The sequence below is a fragment of the Miscanthus floridulus genome, chromosome 13 (genome assembly GCF_019320115.1).
Source record: "Miscanthus floridulus cultivar M001 chromosome 13, ASM1932011v1, whole genome shotgun sequence".
In the NCBI taxonomy this organism is placed as follows: domain Eukaryota; kingdom Viridiplantae; phylum Streptophyta; class Magnoliopsida; order Poales; family Poaceae; genus Miscanthus; species Miscanthus floridulus.
The window spans coordinates 25,852,223-25,873,664 of record NC_089592.1 but is presented as its reverse complement, the minus strand read 5'-3'; the positions used below and the strand labels follow the sequence as shown (position 1 = coordinate 25,873,664).

Sequence of the window (21,442 nt, the reverse complement as noted above, 5' to 3'; positions counted from 1 at the left end):
GGCTGGATCAAGTAGGACCTCTCAAGAAAGCAAAGGGTGGTTTCGAGTACATCTTTGTGGCAATCGACAAGTTCACCAAGTGGATTGAATACAAACCACTCACAAAATACAGCGCAGCCAAAGTAGTCGAGTTCATCCAAGACATTATGCACTGCTTCGGCATGCCCAATCGAATCATCATAGATTTGGGTTCTCCCTTTACAGCTATAGAGTTCCAAAGTTGGACACAGGATCGCGGTTTCGGCATAGATTACGCATCGGTCGCACATCCAAAAGCCAACGGACAGGTAGAAAGGGCTAATGGACTCATACTAGCCGGACTAAAACCAAGATTGTATGAAGAACTAGTGGACTATGGATCCAAGTGGATCGAAGAATTACCCAAAGTAGTATGGGGGCTACGAACTCAAATAAGCAGAGCCACCGGATACTCACCTTTTTTCCTAGTTTATAGATCAGAAGCCGTACTACCTGCCGACCTGATTTGGACGTCGCTAAGAATAGAACAGTATGACGAAGGAGAAGCAGAACACACCCGAAGATTAGAACTCGACAGTACAGAAGAAGTCAGAGTAAATGCTACCCTTCAATCAGCAAGATACCTCCAAGGTTTAAGACACCACTACAACAAGAATACGCAGCCACGATCACTCCAAATCAGAGATCTGGTACTAAGAAGAATACAAAAAACTGACGGGCACCATAAACTACTCAGTCCATGGGAAGGTCCTTTCATTGTAACAAAAGTCACCAGTCTAGGCACGTACAAGTTGATAAATGAAGATGGAAAAGAAGTCAACAATACATGGCACATCAACCAACTAAGAAGATTCTACGCGTAAAAAACAAATCAAGGAAGGATACACGTACAAGCCATAAGAGATCAACGTTCATGATCAATAAAGATGGTGTTCCACGACAATACGTGTATTACTATGGATTTCCCCCAGTTGTTTTCAATAACCATGTAAACGATCATGATCAATAAAGAAGGTTCTCCTCGACAACAGATGTCTTATTATGAATCTTCCCGAGTTGTTTTCACTGAGCATACCGGCTGAGAGCAAAAGAGCTGAAAAGATGCTTGAGCCCATCGATGAGGGTAGCTAATAAGCTAACACCCGATCCAAAAAGCAAAATCACTAAAATCACGCCTGAGCATACCGGCTGAGAGCAAAAGAGCTAAAAAGATGCTTGAGCCCGCCGATGAGGGTAGCTAATAAGCTAACACCCGATCCGAAAAGCAAAATGGCTGAAATCATGCCTAAGCATACCGACTGAGAGCAAAAGAGCTGAAAAGATACTTGAGCCCGCCGATGAGGGTAGCTGATAAGCTAACACCCGATCCAAAAAGCAAAATGGCCGAAATCATGTCTGAGCATACCGGCTAAGAGCAAAAGAGCTAAAAAGATGCTTTAGTCTACCGATGAGGGTAGCTAATAAGCTAACACCCGATCCAAAAAAGCAAAATGGCTAAAATTACGCCTGAGCATACCGGCTAAGAGCAAAAGAGCTAAAAAGATGCTTGAGCCCGCCAATGAGGATAGCTAATAAGCTAACACCCGAACCAATCCTAAGATGTTTCTACAACCAGAAGAAAGCCAGACAAGCACTCGACAAATCAAGAAAGTTTGTTAAGACAACGATCTACAAAAACCGAGTTGTTTACACGACGCATATGAAAGCCAGACAAGCACTCGACAAATCAAGAAAGTTTGTTAAGACAACAATCTACAAAAACCGAATTGTTTACTTGGCGCATATGGAAGCCAGACAAGCACTCGACAAATTAAGAAAGTTTGTCAAGACAATGATATACAAACACCGAGTTGTTCACACAGCACAGACAAAAGCATGACAAACACTTGACAAAGTCAAAGACATCCAGGCAAAGAAGACATCAACAAAAAATAAAGGATCTTCATTCAAAAAGAAGTATAATATCCTTATTACAGAGGCTGGAGTACTAAAGTTAAGATACATCAAGCATCGCCATCAGGAGAAGAAATATCAATATCAAGATTATCTACAATCCTCCTAGCCAAATCTTTAACCTTAGGCTCCATCTTTTCAACAGCATCAAGATATTCTTGACTCTCGGCTTCCTCTGCAATCTTGGACAGGGGCATCTCCGGAGCAAGTACCCGAACCTGGGCAAGAACATTTCTGATACATAGTTGGGCGCATCTCTTCACGAACTCCTGAAAATGGGTCAGAACTTTGAGAATAAACTGAGCCCAAGATTGACCATCATCCGATGGAGTTCAGAGAAGATCGGCTACTGACCAAAATGATTTCCACAAAGCATTCTAGTTCTTAGTAGCCGTCGCCAACTTACTAGTCAAGACTTCAACAGTTTTTTGGGCCTACACAAGATCCCTATCAGCCCCACGCCTAATCAACTTGGCAAGCGTGAGTTCTTCTTCAGCACGAGTAATTACCTCTTCAGCCTTGTTGTGACTATTGCAAGCAAGTGTCTTCATTTCCTCAATACCCTCTGAAAGCTTCTGCTTTTCAACTCGGATAGCTTAACCAGGCACCAAAAACAAGTCATCAGAAAGGAAAATTCGAATACAAGAGGAAACAAAAAGAACCCGCAATACCATTGCACTCATTCTTCATGGCCTCCACAGCTACATCCCTCTGCTTTCCTGCCTCAACCACCTGGGCGCGGAGAGCTTTCTCCTCCTTTTGATGCGTTTGACGCTCGGTCTCCATCTCGGCCCGACAGAGATCAAGCTCTATTTTTAGAGCAGTAACCTCAGAAGACAACTTTTTCTCGGTTTCAGACGAGAAAAAGAAGCCGGTATGATCCCGAGAAAAAGACTGAGCAAAAAGAGAAAGAGAAAAACAAGACATAAGAACAGAAGAAAGACGAACATCCAAAGAAAGAATTTTAGAAAAAACTTACCTAGAGCTTTTCACCAAAAGAAGTCGTGAAGGTCCCCCAGGCAGCGGTCAGCTCTGACAACCGATGAGCGGCATCGAATTATTGCACCACATCATCATCCAGACGCTGAATGCCACTAGGAAGAGGAGCAGAGGGAGAAGCCGGCTGAGGCAAAGAAGACAAGACCAGGGCCGTACCCTAGGAAGCCTCGGCTACATCCCCAGATGGCTCCACCACTGTGGCAACGGTCACCTCTGGAGTCAGCAAATCAGTAGCTACGGAATCACCAGAGAACCCTATCCCCCTCTCAGCCACCTCGCTGACCGCACATTCCGAGCCTCGAGACTCAGAACACAGGGCCGCACCAGAGGTCTGACAAGAAGTCAACTGAAGGTTAGGGGAAGGCGAAGGCCTGCAAGATGATAAGGAAAATCGACGATAAGAATATGAATCAGAGAAAAGGAAAACAGAAGCAAAGAAACTTAAGCAGGATTCACTCACTTAGCTATCTTCTTCTTCATAAAACCCCCAAGACCAATAGAAGACCTTAGAGGGGGAACTATAGAAGCAAAAATATCACCGCCACCTTGCAACGGGAGTGGCGTGGTCGGAACCAGAGCTCCAGAAGAACTCAAGGTCAACGACTGCTTACTACAAGAGAACAAGGTCAAAGTCAGAACAAAAAGAAGTGTTCAACAACAAAAAAATAGGAAAACAACTCACCGACGCGTAACAAGGGCCGCATCATCATCCTCCTCTTCCTCACTCTCAAGCATGGCAACCACAGCGCCATCTGAAAAAGAAAAAAAGTACTCAGTTAAAGGCAAAAGCAAACAACAAAAATACAAAACATATTAATATGCTCACCTAAGAGCACGCTACCTATAACTTGAGTACCTGGACGAGTACTTGATTGACGAGACTTCTTGGTGACAGACAAACCAGAAGAAGAACAATCTGCTCGCCCCCTTTTTCTGAAACTACGGGGAGCTCGAGGAACTGGACGAGGAACATACTCTACATATGTGTCAAGAATTGCGGAAGAAACACCAGGAAACATCGTAGTGGTTTGAAACTTACTGGTTAAAGATGCCCCAGCAAGATTCTCCCCAAGCTCCACAATGGCGGGGCAGTCGTCAAGGGGGATCGGGTCAACAAAGTTATGCCCCAATTCCTATAAAAGAGTAAAACAACCAGACGAAAACTATTAAGCGAAAAGTGGAGACAGCAAAGAAAATATGAAAAGTACCAGCATAGGAAAAAACAACTCACAACAGGAGGCGGGTTGTTAGCATAGTACTCAGGGACAGTATGTGGGACAACGCTCACTCCCTTCAACATCTTCTGAAGGCGCTCGAGCACCTCCTCACTAGTTAACTCAAGGGCAGGGACCATACGAGAAGGGTCCTCTACTCCAGAGTATTCAAAACCATAGTTTTCTCACTCCTTCAGAGGTTGAACACGGCAGCGAAGAAAACTGGAGACGATACCAAAGCCGGTCAAGCCTTGCTGTTTCAGAGCACATATCCTCTCCAAAAATGGCTTGATCGTCTAGAGCTCATCCACCGTCATGGGATTCTTCTCCCATCGGTCGTTAACCACGGGACCAGAAGAAGAATGGACAAAAAGAGGAGGGATCATATTGGCGGCATAGAACCAGTCGGCACGCTAATCCCTCACAGAATCAACCAAATCATAATCAAAGAATCTACCCTTACGACCCTAACGAAACTGAATCCCGCAGCCACCAAGAACATGGGTGTCATCGCTGCGGGGTTGGGGCTTCAGACGGAAGAAGTAACGAAAGAGAGAAAGAGAAGGAGGAATTCCAAGAAAAGTTTCACAAAGATGAACAAAGACAGAAAGATGAAGGACAGCATTGGGAGTAAGATGGTTCAAGCTAATCCCAAAATAATTGAGAAAGCGATGAAGAAAAGCAGAGGCAGGAAGGCAAAGACCAGCATGGATAAAGGAGACAAAAAGAACAATCTCACCAGAGCCTAGGGTTGGAACCCGATGCTGGCCTAGAGCTCTCCACTAAGCAATCTCCTTGTCCTGGATCAGGCAATCACTGACCAGCTCATGCAACTGATCCTCAGTCGTAGTCGGAGCCGGCCAGACCTTCTGAGCAGCCCTCATGGCCATGAATTCTTGATTTTCAATCACAGAAAGTGATGCCTCCTCATCTACAAAGGTTGCCTGGGACTTGCTCGTGGATTTCTTCCTACCCATATACTAGCGAAAGCAATAAGGTACTGAGAAACGATGATGGTCAGGTGGCGGCGCTCAGATGATGGCGACGACAGAGTAAGAACTAGGGTTTCAAGGCAAAGGCAGGGCAGTAAAGAAAAAGAAGAAAGAAGGCCTTTAAATAGATTTTTACAGCAATAAAAATGCGGCCCATTAGGCCCGTTTTAACACGTCATGTGAACACAATGGTTCATTTCCCAACACAACTGACAAAGCTGAAATGATGGACGGCACACTTCTACACAATGGTACAGTTCAATGGGCAGATTTCAGACTTATCCATCCAGCACCAAGTCAGAGTTAACATATTGCTACAAAAAGAACTCATCAACAATAAAGCAACGAAGGGTCACCACACAAGGAGCACAAGAACTTGGTTCTTATAGAAAGAACTCACTAGGACATCAACAGAAAAAAGAATGACAACCCAGAAAACAAGATTCTTTCCATTATAAATGGCTTCAAAAATTACAAGATTACACATCTTACAAGACCCAACGAACTTAGTACTATGACGAGCAAGGTAGCAAAAAGGAACCCGAACACAACTAGGCTCTGGAACGACTACGTGTTCCAAATCGCTACTCGGTAGAACAAACCGCACTCGGCTACACTGTTTTCTTCAAAGGACGGACACAGAACATCCGAGGTGGAAGTCAGCAGCACGGTGGGACAACATAGAACAGGGAAGCCCAGCAGGTATCTGTCTACCCAAGTCCGACGTGACACCAGATCAGGCATTGATCTGCACCGGACAGTCGTAGGACAGGCAAGGGGGATTTACTAGAACTGCTGGATGAAGGAACGTATCCCGCATCACAAGACTTCCTCCAACTACCACAACGTACCTCCTGGTACAATGCCGCTACGAGATTAGTCTACCTCTAATCTCTATCACAAGACTCCCTCCAGCTACGACAACATATACAAGAACTACGAGATACGCCCAGGGGCTGCTCTACTTCAGAAACTATCATATTCATGGCTACGAAGATTTCAGACCACGCAACAAAATGCTCGATGAATCAAAACAGCACACCAGGAGGGTATTTATAGACCAAAGAAGTGGTGCACATGGACCAGGAGCACCAACAGAACAAACCTAACAAAGGGCACAGTGAAAAGACAAAATTCAATGAAAGATGACTCGGGCGTGAAGGAACAGTACTCAAGGACAAGCATATTCGAAAGGATATACCAACACTGTACAACTCGTGAGCAAATGACATTTACACTCAACCACTACCATACAACCACATCTGACAACAGCAGACTACTAGAGAATATGCCAAGACCCTGCACCCGAGTTCTTTTTGGGTAAAAGAACCCGAATATACGCTCGGGGGCTGCAACAGAAGAGGTTTTTCAGCTCTTTTGAACAACATAAGATTCGAGACCCTACAGCTCCTTGTTCCAAATAGCAAGAGGCTCGGGGGCTACACTCAGTGAGTGCACTTTTTTTCTTGAAAAAAGCGAACGTCACCAAGAAGATTTCTTCAAGACAAACAACTTCAAGGATTCATGTCAAAAAGAACCCGGACCAAGCAATATCCGAGTTCTTTTTGATAAAAAACTTGGACGAGGAATCAGAACAATTTCAAGACAAGACCCTCCAGCTTCTTGTTCCAAATAGCAAGAGGCTCGGGGGCTACACCCAGACGGATGTATTTTTTCTTCAAAAAAGCACACACCAATCGAAGATCCCAAGAAGCGCTACACGGTTTCACTCAGGAAAGCACTCGGACAACGCTTGTTCCTGCTCAGCAAGACCTGAAGGAACAAGATGAGGATTCCAGAGCTCAACCATGAAGTGCTCGGGGGCTTGTCGATACGGGATCCACCGGATACCCCATAAAGCAGAGAGAAGATCTAGTCTAACTAGGATTTCTTTCCCTGTAAACTTAGTAGTAGTATTATTCTGTAATCCTACTAGGAATCTCGTTGTAAATCGACTAGGACTCTAGCCTCCTGACTATATAAAGGAGGGCGGAGTTCCTAGAGCAGAAGAGACTTAGATAACGCAACACTTGACAATCAATCAAACGCAAAGAGTAACGCCGACTGGACGTAGGGCTATTACTCGATCACGATCGAGGGCCCGAACCAGGATAAATCGACTGTCTCTTGCGTTAACCGTCGAGTTCTGCATACGTTGAAGCCCGAACAAACTGCCCCGGGTATCTCCGTTGCAGGCTATCGGTGGTGAAACATCGACAGTAATCTTTTATATATATTTAGCCAATTTAAATTTAGAATTGTTTGACTCCTTAGGGAGTGAAATTACAGTAGTGTTTTTTTAGATAGAGGAGTAGGGTCCTGATGTATCTGCACTATTGACCCATCAGGGTTTTGCGCATGCAGCTCTGACTCGGGCACATCCGGCTCTATATAGAAAGATCAGCGTCAGGGGCTCAGCGCTCAGGATCAGAACCTGCACCAATGCACCTGAAGATGCTACAACCCCTGGATTGCCGAGCACATGGAGCAAGCAACCAATTGCATTTCTGGAGCCTGAACAGTGGCAAGTTCATCCAACCAAACACATATGTTACAACCGTATGTTTCAAATGTTTCACCTATTTTAGATGTACGTTGCAGCAAATGCTTTATGTTGCAAGTGTTTTCATTAGTAGGCACAATATATTTCAAGCATTTCAGACATATGTTTCATCCGAATGTTGCATTTATTTCATCTGGATGTTACAAAAGTAGATATGGTGTTGCAAATGTAGATCTGGTCCTGACCTACATACACGTCCACAGGCGCGTAGCACAGAAGCGAAGAGAGGGGCGCAGCAGCATCCAGGGCACGGGTGTGGGTGGTCCCCACCTGCATGGGCGCGTAGCACAGAACAAAATGAAACATGCAGCAACAGGCACGGGCTTCCGTGCGTACGTGCAGCACCATGTGGGGGGGGGGGGCGGATAGGCGGACAGGCACACAGTTGCAGCCACATGCGGGACAAGCTAGGCAGGCGGTGGCAGGTGCAGCATACGGGTAGACTCATCAGGCATGCAGGGTGAGCGCATCAGGCAGGACATGCGCGGGCATCCGGACGTTTGGCGCGCGAGCCACGCTCACATGAAAATAGACAGATTCATCACAAAATATTACAAACATAATTAAGTTGTGTTTAAAATAAAGAGCCTTTCAGCCTGTTCGCTGGGTCGTAAACGATCGTGGATTATAAGCTAGAACAATATTTTTCTCTCACACCAAACCAGCCAACAGTAATAATTCATGATCGTTTCAGCCGAAACGACTGTTTAACAGTATTGGCCAATATGAAACCTAAAATGTCAGCTATGGACGCTAATTAGGGATGAAAACGGTCGGAAACGGTCGAAAAACCTCTCAACCGTTTTCTACTTCTACATTTTGAATACGAAAACAAAAACAAAAGCGGTAAAGCCAGACACGAAAATGAACACGAACTTACGGAATATCAAAAATTTCGAAAACGAACTAATTCGAGCGGAATTATGTCGAACACGGTCGGTATACGAAAAATCAATACGGAATATTGACCCAACGGTCAATACGGCACGACGGTCAATACAACACGGTCAATACGGCATAACAATTAACAAGTACATAATAATTAACAAGTCCTACAACTTTCTTAAAAAGTATCTCCATTCGACACGACGTAAGGAAGATATGATTTTTTAAGGCAACAAGCGCTTGTACGCGATTAATATATCACTGACTTTGTTTAATTTTTTTGAACATTTTCAAGACATCAAATGAAAAAACTAAGAACTAGAAAGTTGTAGATCTCGTTGAGAGCTACAATTTTCATATAAAAATCATCTTCATCTGAGATTGTATGAAAAAGATATAATTTTTCTAAGGTTGGACTCGTAGTGGGCCAAATTTGATTTAAACCGAATTTCGAAACCGAATTTCGAATTCGGGATATTCCGAATTAAAAATAGAAAAGTAGAAATCGGTCGAACAAAGCCTAAACCGAATTCGATCCGATTTTTGAATTTGGTGTTCCGAATTTCGAATTCGAATTTAGTATTCCGTATTTTGTACGAAAATACGAATTCGCTCGGGTCAAATATAGAAAACGATGCGGTTCGGTTCGAAATATTTCCTTTCCGTTTTCATTCTTAACGCTAATAACGTTATAGCTCTTAATTAACTCTAGTAGCTAGCACGGCTTAACCAACCCTTCCTTTCTTCGATGTGCTACAATGGTGCCCATAACTAAAGCCATAGTATCCCTTGAATAGCGCCTTCAAATTTTTTTTTTGTTTGACCATACTTTATAGTATGGCGTGTCAAATTGGAACTATAATTGCAGAGTAGAAACGTATCATGGAGACGTATGGAATCAATTTTTATCTCTTATCCCATAAATCTAAGGAATGCTTATATCTAAACTTTGGAAAGTTGTATTATGTCAAATTCCAAGCCAAATAGTCTAGTCCGTAAAAGTAGATTCCAATTCCTTCAAAATGAAAGGATCTTGTACAAATGAAAACCTAGCTTTTCGAGGAGTTGAAAAGATTTCATGCGAAACTTAGCTTTTCAAGGAGGAAGTGGAGATTATCATTGCCTTGGAGCTTAGTCCCTCATCCTACCGCTAGGAGAGTTGGGAAGGTTGCGTTTGAAAGTGCATCTAGGCCCTATAAGTGGGTTTTGGTGGATTCAATAACAACATGGTTAAAGGGCTAGCGAAATTGATGAGATGAATATGCAGGTGTTTAGCCCTAAGTTATTAAGTTAGGCTCAAATGAGGCAAATGATATGTGAGTATGAATTGAGTCTAAGATTAATTTCATGAAATGAAGAATTAACAAGCATATTGTGGAAATGCCAAAGGATCAGAGATAAAGTTCGATGAATATTTATTAGTCTCTCATGTGAAACTTGTCCGAAGGAACCAAGATGCGCAAAGAGGGGCGGGGGTGCACGATGCCATAATACACAATCACTGCTGAAGCATCACTGCTTGATAAGGCGAGAATCCAGAAAATTGGCGAGAAGTTAATTAATCACCCAACAGTTATGGCGTCTATCACTGCCGGCTAAAACCACAACCCAATAAATGATATATCACTGTCGGTGAAGCTATGATCCAGAAGTGTTAGGTCCCTCATTGTTGATATTTGTTATGTCTATTGGATATTTCCACAAGCGTACAGAAGATATAGATGTAGCACTTTGCTAGGTAGTATGCCGAGGTTGTATTTATATTTTCGCAGAGAAAGCGTATGGCTAAGATGATTGATGAATATAATTTTCTATGACTAAGTTCTCAAGCAAATCACACAATCTTAGTTGGGGTTAAACGACTATGGCGCGCATGCATATTAATTCATCATAGAGGAAGGGTCTAAGATTACTTAGCTTATACTAGTCTTTGGCCTTGTTCGCTTCGCTGAAAAGTCAGGCTAAAAAGTATTGTTCGCTGATTTATTGTGAGAGAAAAACACCGTACTATGGCTGATAAGTTCAAGCGGACAGGGCCTTTACCTCAGATGTAGATGTCGCAGAACAAGGTTGAAGTTGACTTCCTTGACTTGCAAGATGACCAACGCCGCTTTACGGAGAAGCATGTAAGAGAATACTCTAGATCAACAAGAGCTTGAGCCTTGGTCCTTTCCTCCAACATCTTGCGAATCTCCAGGCGGCCAAAGGCTTGGCAATGTTCTTTGGATTTGTGCATCTGTTAGGTTGCCCTTCTTCTCGACCATTGTAGTAGATTTTTTTAGTTTCTTCCTAAGCAGAGTCACCAAAAAGTGCGTTGACACTGTAACGATCACACACTACGAGCGCTAGATTGCACGGCCTGCAAATGACCTAACAAAATCGGGCAAGCAAATTTCGAGCCCTAGATTGCATGGCCTGCAAATGACCTAACAAGACAACAAAATCGGCTTGGGCTGGTTCTGAAAATTGCTGAGATGGTTTTTCTTGATTTCAAGAACGAAAAACCCTCAAACACATCTCGAGAGGACTTATCGGGGAGACACACGTCGTTTGACAAGGCCACCTAGGACGTCCATGCATCTCACCGAGAGAAGCGTAGAACAAATGAACAACAAAGTATGGGGTCATAAGAAATTAGGGTTTGGAGGTGCAAAAGTTAGGTAGATTTATTTTTTGATCAATAATTGGATACCTAAATCGGTTGTGATCCCTTGTACTTACAAGGAGGAGGTGGTCTTATATGGGGTTACAAATTGAGTCAAAACAAGTGGCGTAGCTAGTTCTGCGTGGTGACTCATCTCAATAATTTTTTCATCCATACTCTAAATTGGATTTAAATGTTCTATATATGCTTTTCAATCATCTTGCTACAAAAATTCGTCCTTCAATTTAGGGAAGTTTACAAAAACCGGCTTAGATTTTCTTGAAGCTGTATTTTTTTTGTTTGAACTCCAAATTAATGTTTCATACATGTTTTTTTATCGTCTCGTTGAGAGAAACACAATGGTGAAATCTATTACGCATTTTTTTTACAGAGTTCCAAAACCTGGTTAGCTGGTTTAATATGAAAAATCTAGATTCAAAATCTATTTTGATATTTTTTGTTGTCATCAAGGGCTCATTTAGTTTGTATTTTTTTTGGCGAAATGGTACTGTAGCACTTTCGTTGTTATTTGGTAATTAGTGTTCAATCATAGTCTAATTAGGCTTAAAAGATTCGTCTCGTGAATTTTATCTAAACTGTATAATTAGTTTTATTTTTTATTTATATTTAATGCTTAATATATGCGTTCAAAAATTCGATACGATGGAGAATCTTAAAAAATTTTACAAAATAAAGTGGAACTACGGTACCCGAGATGTGCTTCCCAAATGCTTCCTGGCTCTTCCCATCGCGTCCCGCGGTCCCACCACCAGTGGAGGCAAAAATATCTACCCTAGCCCCACACGCACAGAGACGTCTCAATCCAAGAGAGCACACCACCTCCACCGTCTCCTTCCTCGTCCACACCTCCATCGTCTCGTCTCACCTAGGCTTCGCTTCCCGTCCGCCCGCCGCCGCCATGATGCCGCAGCAGCAGCCCGGCGTGGCCCCGCCTCCTCCCCAGGCCGCCCCCGGCGCGCCGCCGCACTGGGGCGGCATCCCGCCGCCCATGGCTCCTCAGCATCAGTACGCGCCACCACCGACCCAGCAGGCCCCGCCCCCGCCGCAGATGTGGGGCCAAGCGCCTCCGCCCCCGCCCCAGGCCGCGTACGGCCAGGCGCCCCCGCCGCCCCAGGCCGCGTACGGCCAGGCGCCCCCACCGCCCCAGGCCGCGTACGGCCAGGCGCCTCCCCCGCCACAGGCCGCCTACTACGGGGCGCCACCAGCGCCGGCGCCCGCGCCGATGGCCGCGGCGCCTGCCGGTCCCAGCGAGGTCAGGACGCTCTGGATCGGGGATCTGCAGTACTGGATGGACGAGAACTACATCTACGGGTGCTTCGCATCCACCGGGGAGGTACGTGCTTTCGGTTCCTATATGCCATGCCCTACGCTGTACGAATCTGTTGCCCTGTGGGTCGCTGCGATCCGCCCCTATCGATGTGGGGTTCAACGCGCTTGTTTATGGACTTCTTATGTTACTTGCTGTAGATTTCAATTTGTTGGTCTTATCGATGGAGTATGATTATAGTATAAGGGCAGTCCCAATGGTGCATTGATGATGGTTTCTATCCTCATTAAATGACTTGCCACGTAGGCAAAATGCTGACATGGCAACGTAATTAATGAAGAAAGAGAGCAAAAATCATAGACCTGGTTTCTTCATGAAGAAACCAGGTCTACTCTTGATCCAATGCACCAAGAAACCATGAAATCGCCATTGGGGAGAAACCACCAGTTTCTAGGGAGCTCGTGTCGCACTCCCATTGGAGGAAAAGATAGAGTTGGGAGAGAGAAAGAGAAAATAGTTATTACTCATAGAAACCATGGGTTGAAAAGCAGTACTTTTTTGGTGCGATATCCTATGTTATAGAAACTACTAGTTTCTTTCATTGGGACTGCCCTAATAAAGTACTACATGAATAGTGGATTCAGATGCATTAATAGTGAGTTCAGATTCATTAGAGCTTGATGCTATATGCGATTTATTTACGAATTCGAATTATGATGTCAAAGTTACTCTCTCTGGCCGGTGGCCGTTTTGTTAGGCATCTCATCATTTTATAAAAGAGACTTTTTCCTGTGTGCCATTATAAAAGATCGCAATCCCCTGTGTGCCCCTGAAAAAATTCAGCGGTCTTCAGCGCCACTACTCCAACTTTTTCGTGTCCTCCATGCCACTTCCGTCAGTTTGGCAGGTGTGAAAAGACAAAAATACCCTTCAGTCTAAATATGTTATTAAATTTTTTTGAGCATCTTAATGACTTCAAATGAAAAAACTCAAAACTAGAAAGCTGTAGGTCTCGTCGAGATCTATAATTTTCATATAAAATTTATTTTCATTTAATTCCGCAAAAAAATATGATTTGATATGATTAATATATCTTAGAAAAATCATTATTTTTTTGCGGAATTAAATGAAAATAAATTTTATATGAAAATTATAGATCTCGACGAGATCTACAACTTTCTAGTTTTGAGTTTTTTTATTTGAAGTCGTTAAGATGCTAAAAAAAATTAATAACATATTTAAACTTAAGGGTATTTTCGTCTTTTCACACCTGCAGTTTGACGGCATTAGAGCCCAAACTGACGGAAGTGGCATGGAGGACACGAAAAAGTTGGAGTAGTGGCGCTGAAGACCGCTGAATTTTTCCAAGGGCACACAGGGGATTGCGATCTTTTATAATGGCACACAGGGAAAAGTCTCTTTATAAAATGGTCTGATATATTAGGCGGTAGAATATACCGAGGCATAGTAAGTTGCATGTAACCAAATTCTAAGCTGCATATTAACTCACGTTTTGCATGTGTTGGCAACGACACAAAGTTTACTAGCCTGATTGATGACATTACAGCAATTGATTGGCAATATTGGCAATCAATAGGCACTGCATGCAAATTTGTTGCCAATGTTTGTGGGTCAGCACGGGTTGCAGCACTCCACACATGAACACATAAATTCGCTGAGTTACTCCTAGTCTTGGTATCTACGAGCACACCCACGTATTGGTATCCGTATTTCTAATTGTGGCGCCTAACAGAACAGCGTGGTGGGAGTATTGGTAGTTTTATAATGGTCTGCCCATCTATGTGTATGGTGGGCAGTGTCCTGGCAGCTTGTCTGGAGTAGCTGGATACCGTTTTGGTATTTTTCTGAGATTCCGCTGCAGATGCATTTATGATCGTGTTCAGGTTTATTTAAAACAAAATTGCCCTAGTTTCTGTCTGCTGGTTGGCGTTTTATATTAACTAATGGGTTTGTTGATTAAATCCTAGAAAGTTTGTGTTGTAAACCTACCTGATGGTTACCTTGCATATTTCACACCATGTATTTCTGGCTTCTGTGTACAGGATCGTGTTGATCTTCTCTTTGCTCATGAATTTGTAGGTGCAAAATGTGAAGCTAATACGTGACAAGCATACTGGACAACTTCAGGGCTATGGTTTTATTGAATTCATAAGCCGTGCTGCTGCTGAAAGAGTTCTTCAGACTTACAATGGGACAATGATGCCAAATGTTGAGTTGCCATTCCGGTTGAATTGGGCCAGTGCTGGTGAAAAACGTGATGACACCCCTGACTATACAATATTTGTTGGTGACTTGGCTGCTGATGTTACAGACTACGTATTACAAGAGACATTTAGGGTACATTACCCTTCTGTGAAGGGTGCAAAAGTTGTAACAGACAAGCTGACAATGCGCTCAAAGGGTTATGGTTTTGTGAAGTTTGGTGATCCTAATGAGCAAGCTCGTGCAATGACTGAGATGAATGGCATGCTATGTTCTTCTAGGCCTATGCGTATTGGGCCCGCTGCAAACAAGAAAGCTACTGGTGTTCAAGAGAAAGGTAAGGAATAGCTGAAAGGAAGTTGAATTTATTTTGTTGTGACTGCATTTATTGCATTTGCATAATTGCATTTGATTTCTAGTTTATTTCATGTCTGTTCTGTTATGTAAATCGTTGTGTTTGATGTCACTTGCAACTTCAGTTAGTTTTTTTTGTTGTTGGTTTGTTATCTCTACCTGTTCCAAATTCCAAATGTATGGAAGCTTGGTTGCAGTCCTTGAAGAAGTCAGTAGCTCCACAGCATTTTGTTCGTTAATTTGGATCATTTGATACAGGAGGGTTCTGAAATACTCGTAAAACTGCTGTTGTCTTGAAGCAGAATACCAACAGGCTCTTCATATAGGACTTGAGCTGCGATGCGTGTCTTGTAATGCATGACCTCTGTTAGGTCAGTGTTAATTGTTTATGTCCTATAATATGATCTTGGTTCTTTCAGTACCTACTTTATTTCGTAGTTTTCCCCTTCCTGCCACAATTCAATTATTTCCTTCTGCATCATTATGAAATCTATTACCCGAGGTCAAGAACCTTTGCCTCTTATTTCCTTCCTGCCACATTCCATTTATTTCTTCTGTTCTATTAAAGCTATTGCTCGGGTGAAGAATCTTTACCGTTATCATTCAAAAGCCGCTAGTGGAATGTGTGTATATACTGTTTATAACCTTCCTAACTAGTAACTGAGAGCCTGCACTTCTTTTAATATAAGTTCTCATTTTCCATTTTGTATCCTTCCAGTTTCCACATTTTCCATTTTGTAACCTTTTTTTGGAAGAATAGCTTAAACCTTCGAGGACAGGGTATAGCTTATGGGATATCCTTGGTAGTTTTGGACTTCAATATAATGAGGTTTAGGCCATTTCTTCTGTGTTTTCTAAGAAAGCAGCTTAAGGGGGAAGCTAGAGTTCAGTGTGGAGCACTACATGGTTAGGGGCAATACACGAAACGTGGCAACAATTTGTTTGCAGATCTTCCTTGCCTTGTTTATTTTCTTTAGTTGTTACTTGCTCATTGACACTGGTTATTTTTGTTTCGCTTAGTAAACCTGAGGTTGGTGTCATGTTCAAGATGTTGGATTTCAGTTACCATCTGAAAAATGAAAACTTGATTATCTGCTTATGTCACGGCGTGAACCCTTTTGTATGCCTTTATGTTTTGCTGGCTTTGAGCTTGTAGATCTATTTTAGATCTCCCAATATATGATGACTTACGAAAATAGTTGGTTTGCTGACTTGCTGTTCTAGTGCCAACTAACTATCTTTGTGAGATCAGTATGGTTAAGTCTTCTTGGCTCCTGATATTTAGATTCAATTGGAATTCCACGAATAAGTGGCATGGAGGACACGAAAAAGTTGGAGTAGTGGCGCTGAAGACCGCTGAATTTTTCCAAGGGCACACAGGGGATTGCGATCTTTTATAATGGCACACAGGGAAAAGTCTCTTTATAAAATGGTCTGATATATTAGGCGGTAGAATATACCGAGGCATAGTAAGTTGCATGTAACCAAATTCTAAGCTGCATATTAACTCACGTTTTGCATGTGTTGGCAACGACACAAAGTTTACTAGCCTGATTGATGACATTACAGCAATTGATTGGCAATATTGGCAATCAATAGGCACTGCATGCAAATTTGTTGCCAATGTTTGTGGGTCAGCACGGGTTGCAGCACTCCACACATGAACACATAAATTCGCTGAGTTACTCCTAGTCTTGGTATCTACGAGCACACCCACGTATTGGTATCCGTATTTCTAATTGTGGCGCCTAACAGAACAGCGTGGTGGGAGTATTGGTAGTTTTATAATGGTCTGCCCATCTATGTGTATGGTGGGCAGTGTCCTGGCAGCTTGTCTGGAGTAGCTGGATACCGTTTTGGTATTTTTCTGAGATTCCGCTGCAGATGCATTTATGATCGTGTTCAGGTTTATTTAAAACAAAATTGCCCTAGTTTCTGTCTGCTGGTTGGCGTTTTATATTAACTAATGGGTTTGTTGATTAAATCCTAGAAAGTTTGTGTTGTAAACCTACCTGATGGTTACCTTGCATATTTCACACCATGTATTTCTGGCTTCTGTGTACAGGATCGTGTTGATCTTCTCTTTGCTCATGAATTTGTAGGTGCAAAATGTGAAGCTAATACGTGACAAGCATACTGGACAACTTCAGGGCTATGGTTTTATTGAATTCATAAGCCGTGCTGCTGCTGAAAGAGTTCTTCAGACTTACAATGGGACAATGATGCCAAATGTTGAGTTGCCATTCCGGTTGAATTGGGCCAGTGCTGGTGAAAAACGTGATGACACCCCTGACTATACAATATTTGTTGGTGACTTGGCTGCTGATGTTACAGACTACGTATTACAAGAGACATTTAGGGTACATTACCCTTCTGTGAAGGGTGCAAAAGTTGTAACAGACAAGCTGACAATGCGCTCAAAGGGTTATGGTTTTGTGAAGTTTGGTGATCCTAATGAGCAAGCTCGTGCAATGACTGAGATGAATGGCATGCTATGTTCTTCTAGGCCTATGCGTATTGGGCCCGCTGCAAACAAGAAAGCTACTGGTGTTCAAGAGAAAGGTAAGGAATAGCTGAAAGGAAGTTGAATTTATTTTGTTGTGACTGCATTTATTGCATTTGCATAATTGCATTTGATTTCTAGTTTATTTCATGTCTGTTCTGTTATGTAAATCGTTGTGTTTGATGTCACTTGCAACTTCAGTTAGTTTTTTTTGTTGTTGGTTTGTTATCTCTACCTGTTCCAAATTCCAAATGTATGGAAGCTTGGTTGCAGTCCTTGAAGAAGTCAGTAGCTCCACAGCATTTTGTTCGTTAATTTGGATCATTTGATACAGGAGGGTTCTGAAATACTCGTAAAACTGCTGTTGTCTTGAAGCAGAATACCAACAGGCTCTTCATATAGGACTTGAGCTGCGATGCGTGTCTTGTAATGCATGACCTCTGTTAGGTCAGTGTTAATTGTTTATGTCCTATAATATGATCTTGGTTCTTTCAGTACCTACTTTATTTCGTAGTTTTCCCCTTCCTGCCACAATTCAATTATTTCCTTCTGCATCATTATGAAATCTATTACCCGAGGTCAAGAACCTTTGCCTCTTATTTCCTTCCTGCCACATTCCATTTATTTCTTCTGTTCTATTAAAGCTATTGCTCGGGTGAAGAATCTTTACCGTTATCATTCAAAAGCCGCTAGTGGAATGTGTGTATATACTGTTTATAACCTTCCTAACTAGTAACTGAGAGCCTGCACTTCTTTTAATATAAGTTCTCATTTTCCATTTTGTATCCTTCCAGTTTCCACATTTTCCATTTTGTAACCTTTTTTTGGAAGAATAGCTTAAACCTTCGAGGACAGGGTATAGCTTATGGGATATCCTTGGTAGTTTTGGACTTCAATATAATGAGGTTTAGGCCATTTCTTCTGTGTTTTCTAAGAAAGCAGCTTAAGGGGGAAGCTAGAGTTCAGTGTGGAGCACTACATGGTTAGGGGCAATACACGAAACGTGGCAACAATTTGTTTGCAGATCTTCCTTGCCTTGTTTATTTTCTTTAGTTGTTACTTGCTCATTGACACTGGTTATTTTTGTTTCGCTTAGTAAACCTGAGGTTGGTGTCATGTTCAAGATGTTGGATTTCAGTTACCATCTGAAAAATGAAAACTTGATTATCTGCTTATGTCACGGCGTGAACCCTTTTGTATGCCTTTATGTTTTGCTGGCTTTGAGCTTGTAGATCTATTTTAGATCTCCCAATATATGATGACTTACGAAAATAGTTGGTTTGCTGACTTGCTGTTCTAGTGCCAACTAACTATCTTTGTGAGATCAGTATGGTTAAGTCTTCTTGGCTCCTGATATTTAGATTCAATTGGAATTCCACGAATAAAGCTATGTGTACAACCCCATGCTTACAACCTGTGTGTAAATAAACACACTTGTTGAAAAATGAACTGATGGATACATGGATTGCCTGGTGGCCATTGTTTTTCATGCAGCACGACTTGAATTTATTGAAGCTTTAATTCCATTCAAAGCATAGTTGAATGGAGGCACGTAGGAACAAAGTTATTCGTTAGCTTGTAGAATTAAAATATTTGCTTTTGAGGCCCCATAATGCATGTGTTCCTTTGATGTTCCTAGAATTTGAGACTAGCTTTGCTTCCATTCTTTAGGCCATTTTTGAGTGTTTCACATCTTGCTTCTTCTACTTGTGATTCTTTGTGCATAATATTCTGTGAGCTAGTTATTGTGGATCAGATTGCCCAAAGTATGCCCTTCTGCCACAGTATTGGTGGTATTGCATAGAATATCTGCATATACATTATTGCTTTTCTTTTCTGAATGGCATTTTTTATGTTCATGTTGTTCGTGATAAGCAGCATTCATGCACATTATTTTCATCAATGTTCATTGTCTTACATTATGCCTTCTATATTTGTGTTTTATTTACAGTACCAAGTGCTCTGGGAGTTCAGTCTGACAATGATCCTAACAATACAACCGTGCGTTCTTTTTGCTACTTCCTAGTGTTCAAGCAATTGTTCTTATCTAGCTGTTGATAACCTGTCTTTGTTGCTGAGCACAGATTTTTGTTGGTGGTCTTGACCCCAATGTCACTGAAGATATGTTGAAACAAGTTTTCACCCCTTGTGGGGAAGTGGTCCATGTTAAGATCCCTGTTGGCAAAAGATGTGGTTTTGTTCAATATGCTAACAGGTTGGTTGATGATCCCTTGTTGCTTGGGTGAATTGTAAATATCCATTCCACACGTTCCCTCATGTAATCACTTCTGTTACTATGCATTCAGATCTTCTGCAGAGGAGGCGTTGGTAATTCTGCAAGGCACCTTGGTTGGAGGGCAGAATGTGAGGCTTTCATGGGGTCGCAGCCCTTCAAACAAACAAGTTCAGGTAATCTCTCGCTGTGGCACATATGGACTTTCCTTTTCCGAACCTGTTGATTGAAGCTTATGTGTTTATTTATAATTCCAGCCGCAACAGGACTCCAACCAGTGGGCTGGGGCTAATGCTGGATATTATGGCTATGGTCAAGGCTATGAGGCCTATGGGTATTCCCAGTCTCAGGACCCTAATATGTATAGTTATGGAGCTGGAGCTTATACTGGCTATCCAAATTACCAACAGCAACCAGTAGCGCAGCAACCACAGCAGCAACAGGTGAGTTTTTTGGTGCTTGATTGTCTTGTCATTATATGCTATTCCAATTTGTGACTAGATATTTCATGTAACTTTTGGCTAATCTGTATTGGACGTCATGTAAGTAATGTCATAAAAGGCCATATTATAGTTTCAGGTCCTATGTTTAGATATTGTTCTTTCTACAGTTTGAGAATTGCTAAAATAATCTTGAATAAACAGATAAACATCGATCTGGTTGGATTATTCTAGTTCTAATTTTCTGAAATACACAGGAACGGGCAAATTTAAACTGTTATTGCTCTAAACCTTCTTCACTATAACTGAAGATAAGAAGATTTTGCACTAGCCATGTTGAATTTTGTATATTGTTAATTTAGTTTTTGGAGACCATGGTAAAGTGGAACATCCACCTTGTTTCTGCTGGATATTCGCTATCTTTGACTTTTTTTGTTATCCACATGTCTTCATATTCTGCATGTATATTACCATGAGAACCTGACAAATTGTTGCCGTCCTGTGCAGTGAGATCCAGTGATGCTACTGTCATTTGGGTGCGGCGATTGATGTGGGCATATTTATGAGTTGTAAGATGAGCTTCGGATGCAAGCCTGGATTAGGTATACAGACATGATTCGTAGTACTCCGATTCTGAGCGCCTCGTATCACTGAACTTATGGTTCTATATCGGTCACCCAATGTTTTATTTGTCTTTGCTTATTTTGTACCGTGTCTACCGTTACTGCAAAATCTTGACACTTGCTATGTTGGATTTTTTTTTCGAGTGTTATCGCATGGATGTTGGGTCCTGTGTGCCGCCGACTTATGTCTTTTGCCTTGGTGCCAATTTGGTGTTAAGCAAACGAGCGTGCAGATCGAGCTGTACCAGAGCACCATTTTAACCTTAGTTTAACATTTTTAGATGGCTCTTCGTTTCGACTTCCTTCGTCTAAAAAAAGAATGCAATTTGCTCAAGTAGACAATTTTCATGTTTTGATCAAACCTATCCATCTCTCTCCCTGTGTGTGTATATATATATATTAGTCAGCTATAAAATAAGTTATTCTGTAGTTATCTCTATTTACGATAATTTTTATATATTAATTTACAATAATATCAATGCATATTTACCATAACGTTACAGTAAATCATTTGATAAAGAGTTATTATAATCTTGAATATTAATATAG

At 42.0% G+C, this 21,442-nt stretch overlaps 1 protein-coding gene across 1 annotated transcript; it reads left to right on the top strand.

Moving 5' to 3' along the window:
* Window positions 1-12,042: 12,042 nt before the first annotated feature.
* Window positions 12,043-21,137, top strand: LOC136501737 (RNA-binding protein L-like). Its single transcript, XM_066497263.1, has 7 exons — window positions 12,043-12,583; window positions 14,618-15,077; window positions 19,549-19,598; window positions 19,682-19,812; window positions 19,904-20,006; window positions 20,088-20,273; window positions 20,778-21,137. Exons 1-7 carry the CDS (start codon window positions 12,149-12,151, stop codon window positions 20,778-20,780), a joined length of 1,368 nt encoding a protein of 455 aa, XP_066353360.1. The 5' UTR covers window positions 12,043-12,148; the 3' UTR covers window positions 20,781-21,137.
* The last annotated feature ends 305 nt before the right edge of the window (window positions 21,138-21,442 follow it).

What these genes read in the sequence shown, in the direction of transcription:
- LOC136501737 (XM_066497263.1), top strand. Translation starts at nt 12,149, where the DNA reads ATGATGCCGCAGCAGCAGCCCGGCGTGGCCCCGCCTCCTCCCCAGGCC. An exon ending in TACTGGTGTTCAAGAGAAAG is followed by an intron (nt 15,078 to 19,548) that starts GTAAGGAATAGC and finishes TTTTATTTACAG; the next exon opens with TACCAAGTGCTCTGGGAGTT. An exon ending in ATGATCCTAACAATACAACC is followed by an intron (nt 19,599 to 19,681) that starts GTGCGTTCTTTT and finishes TGCTGAGCACAG; the next exon opens with ATTTTTGTTGGTGGTCTTGA.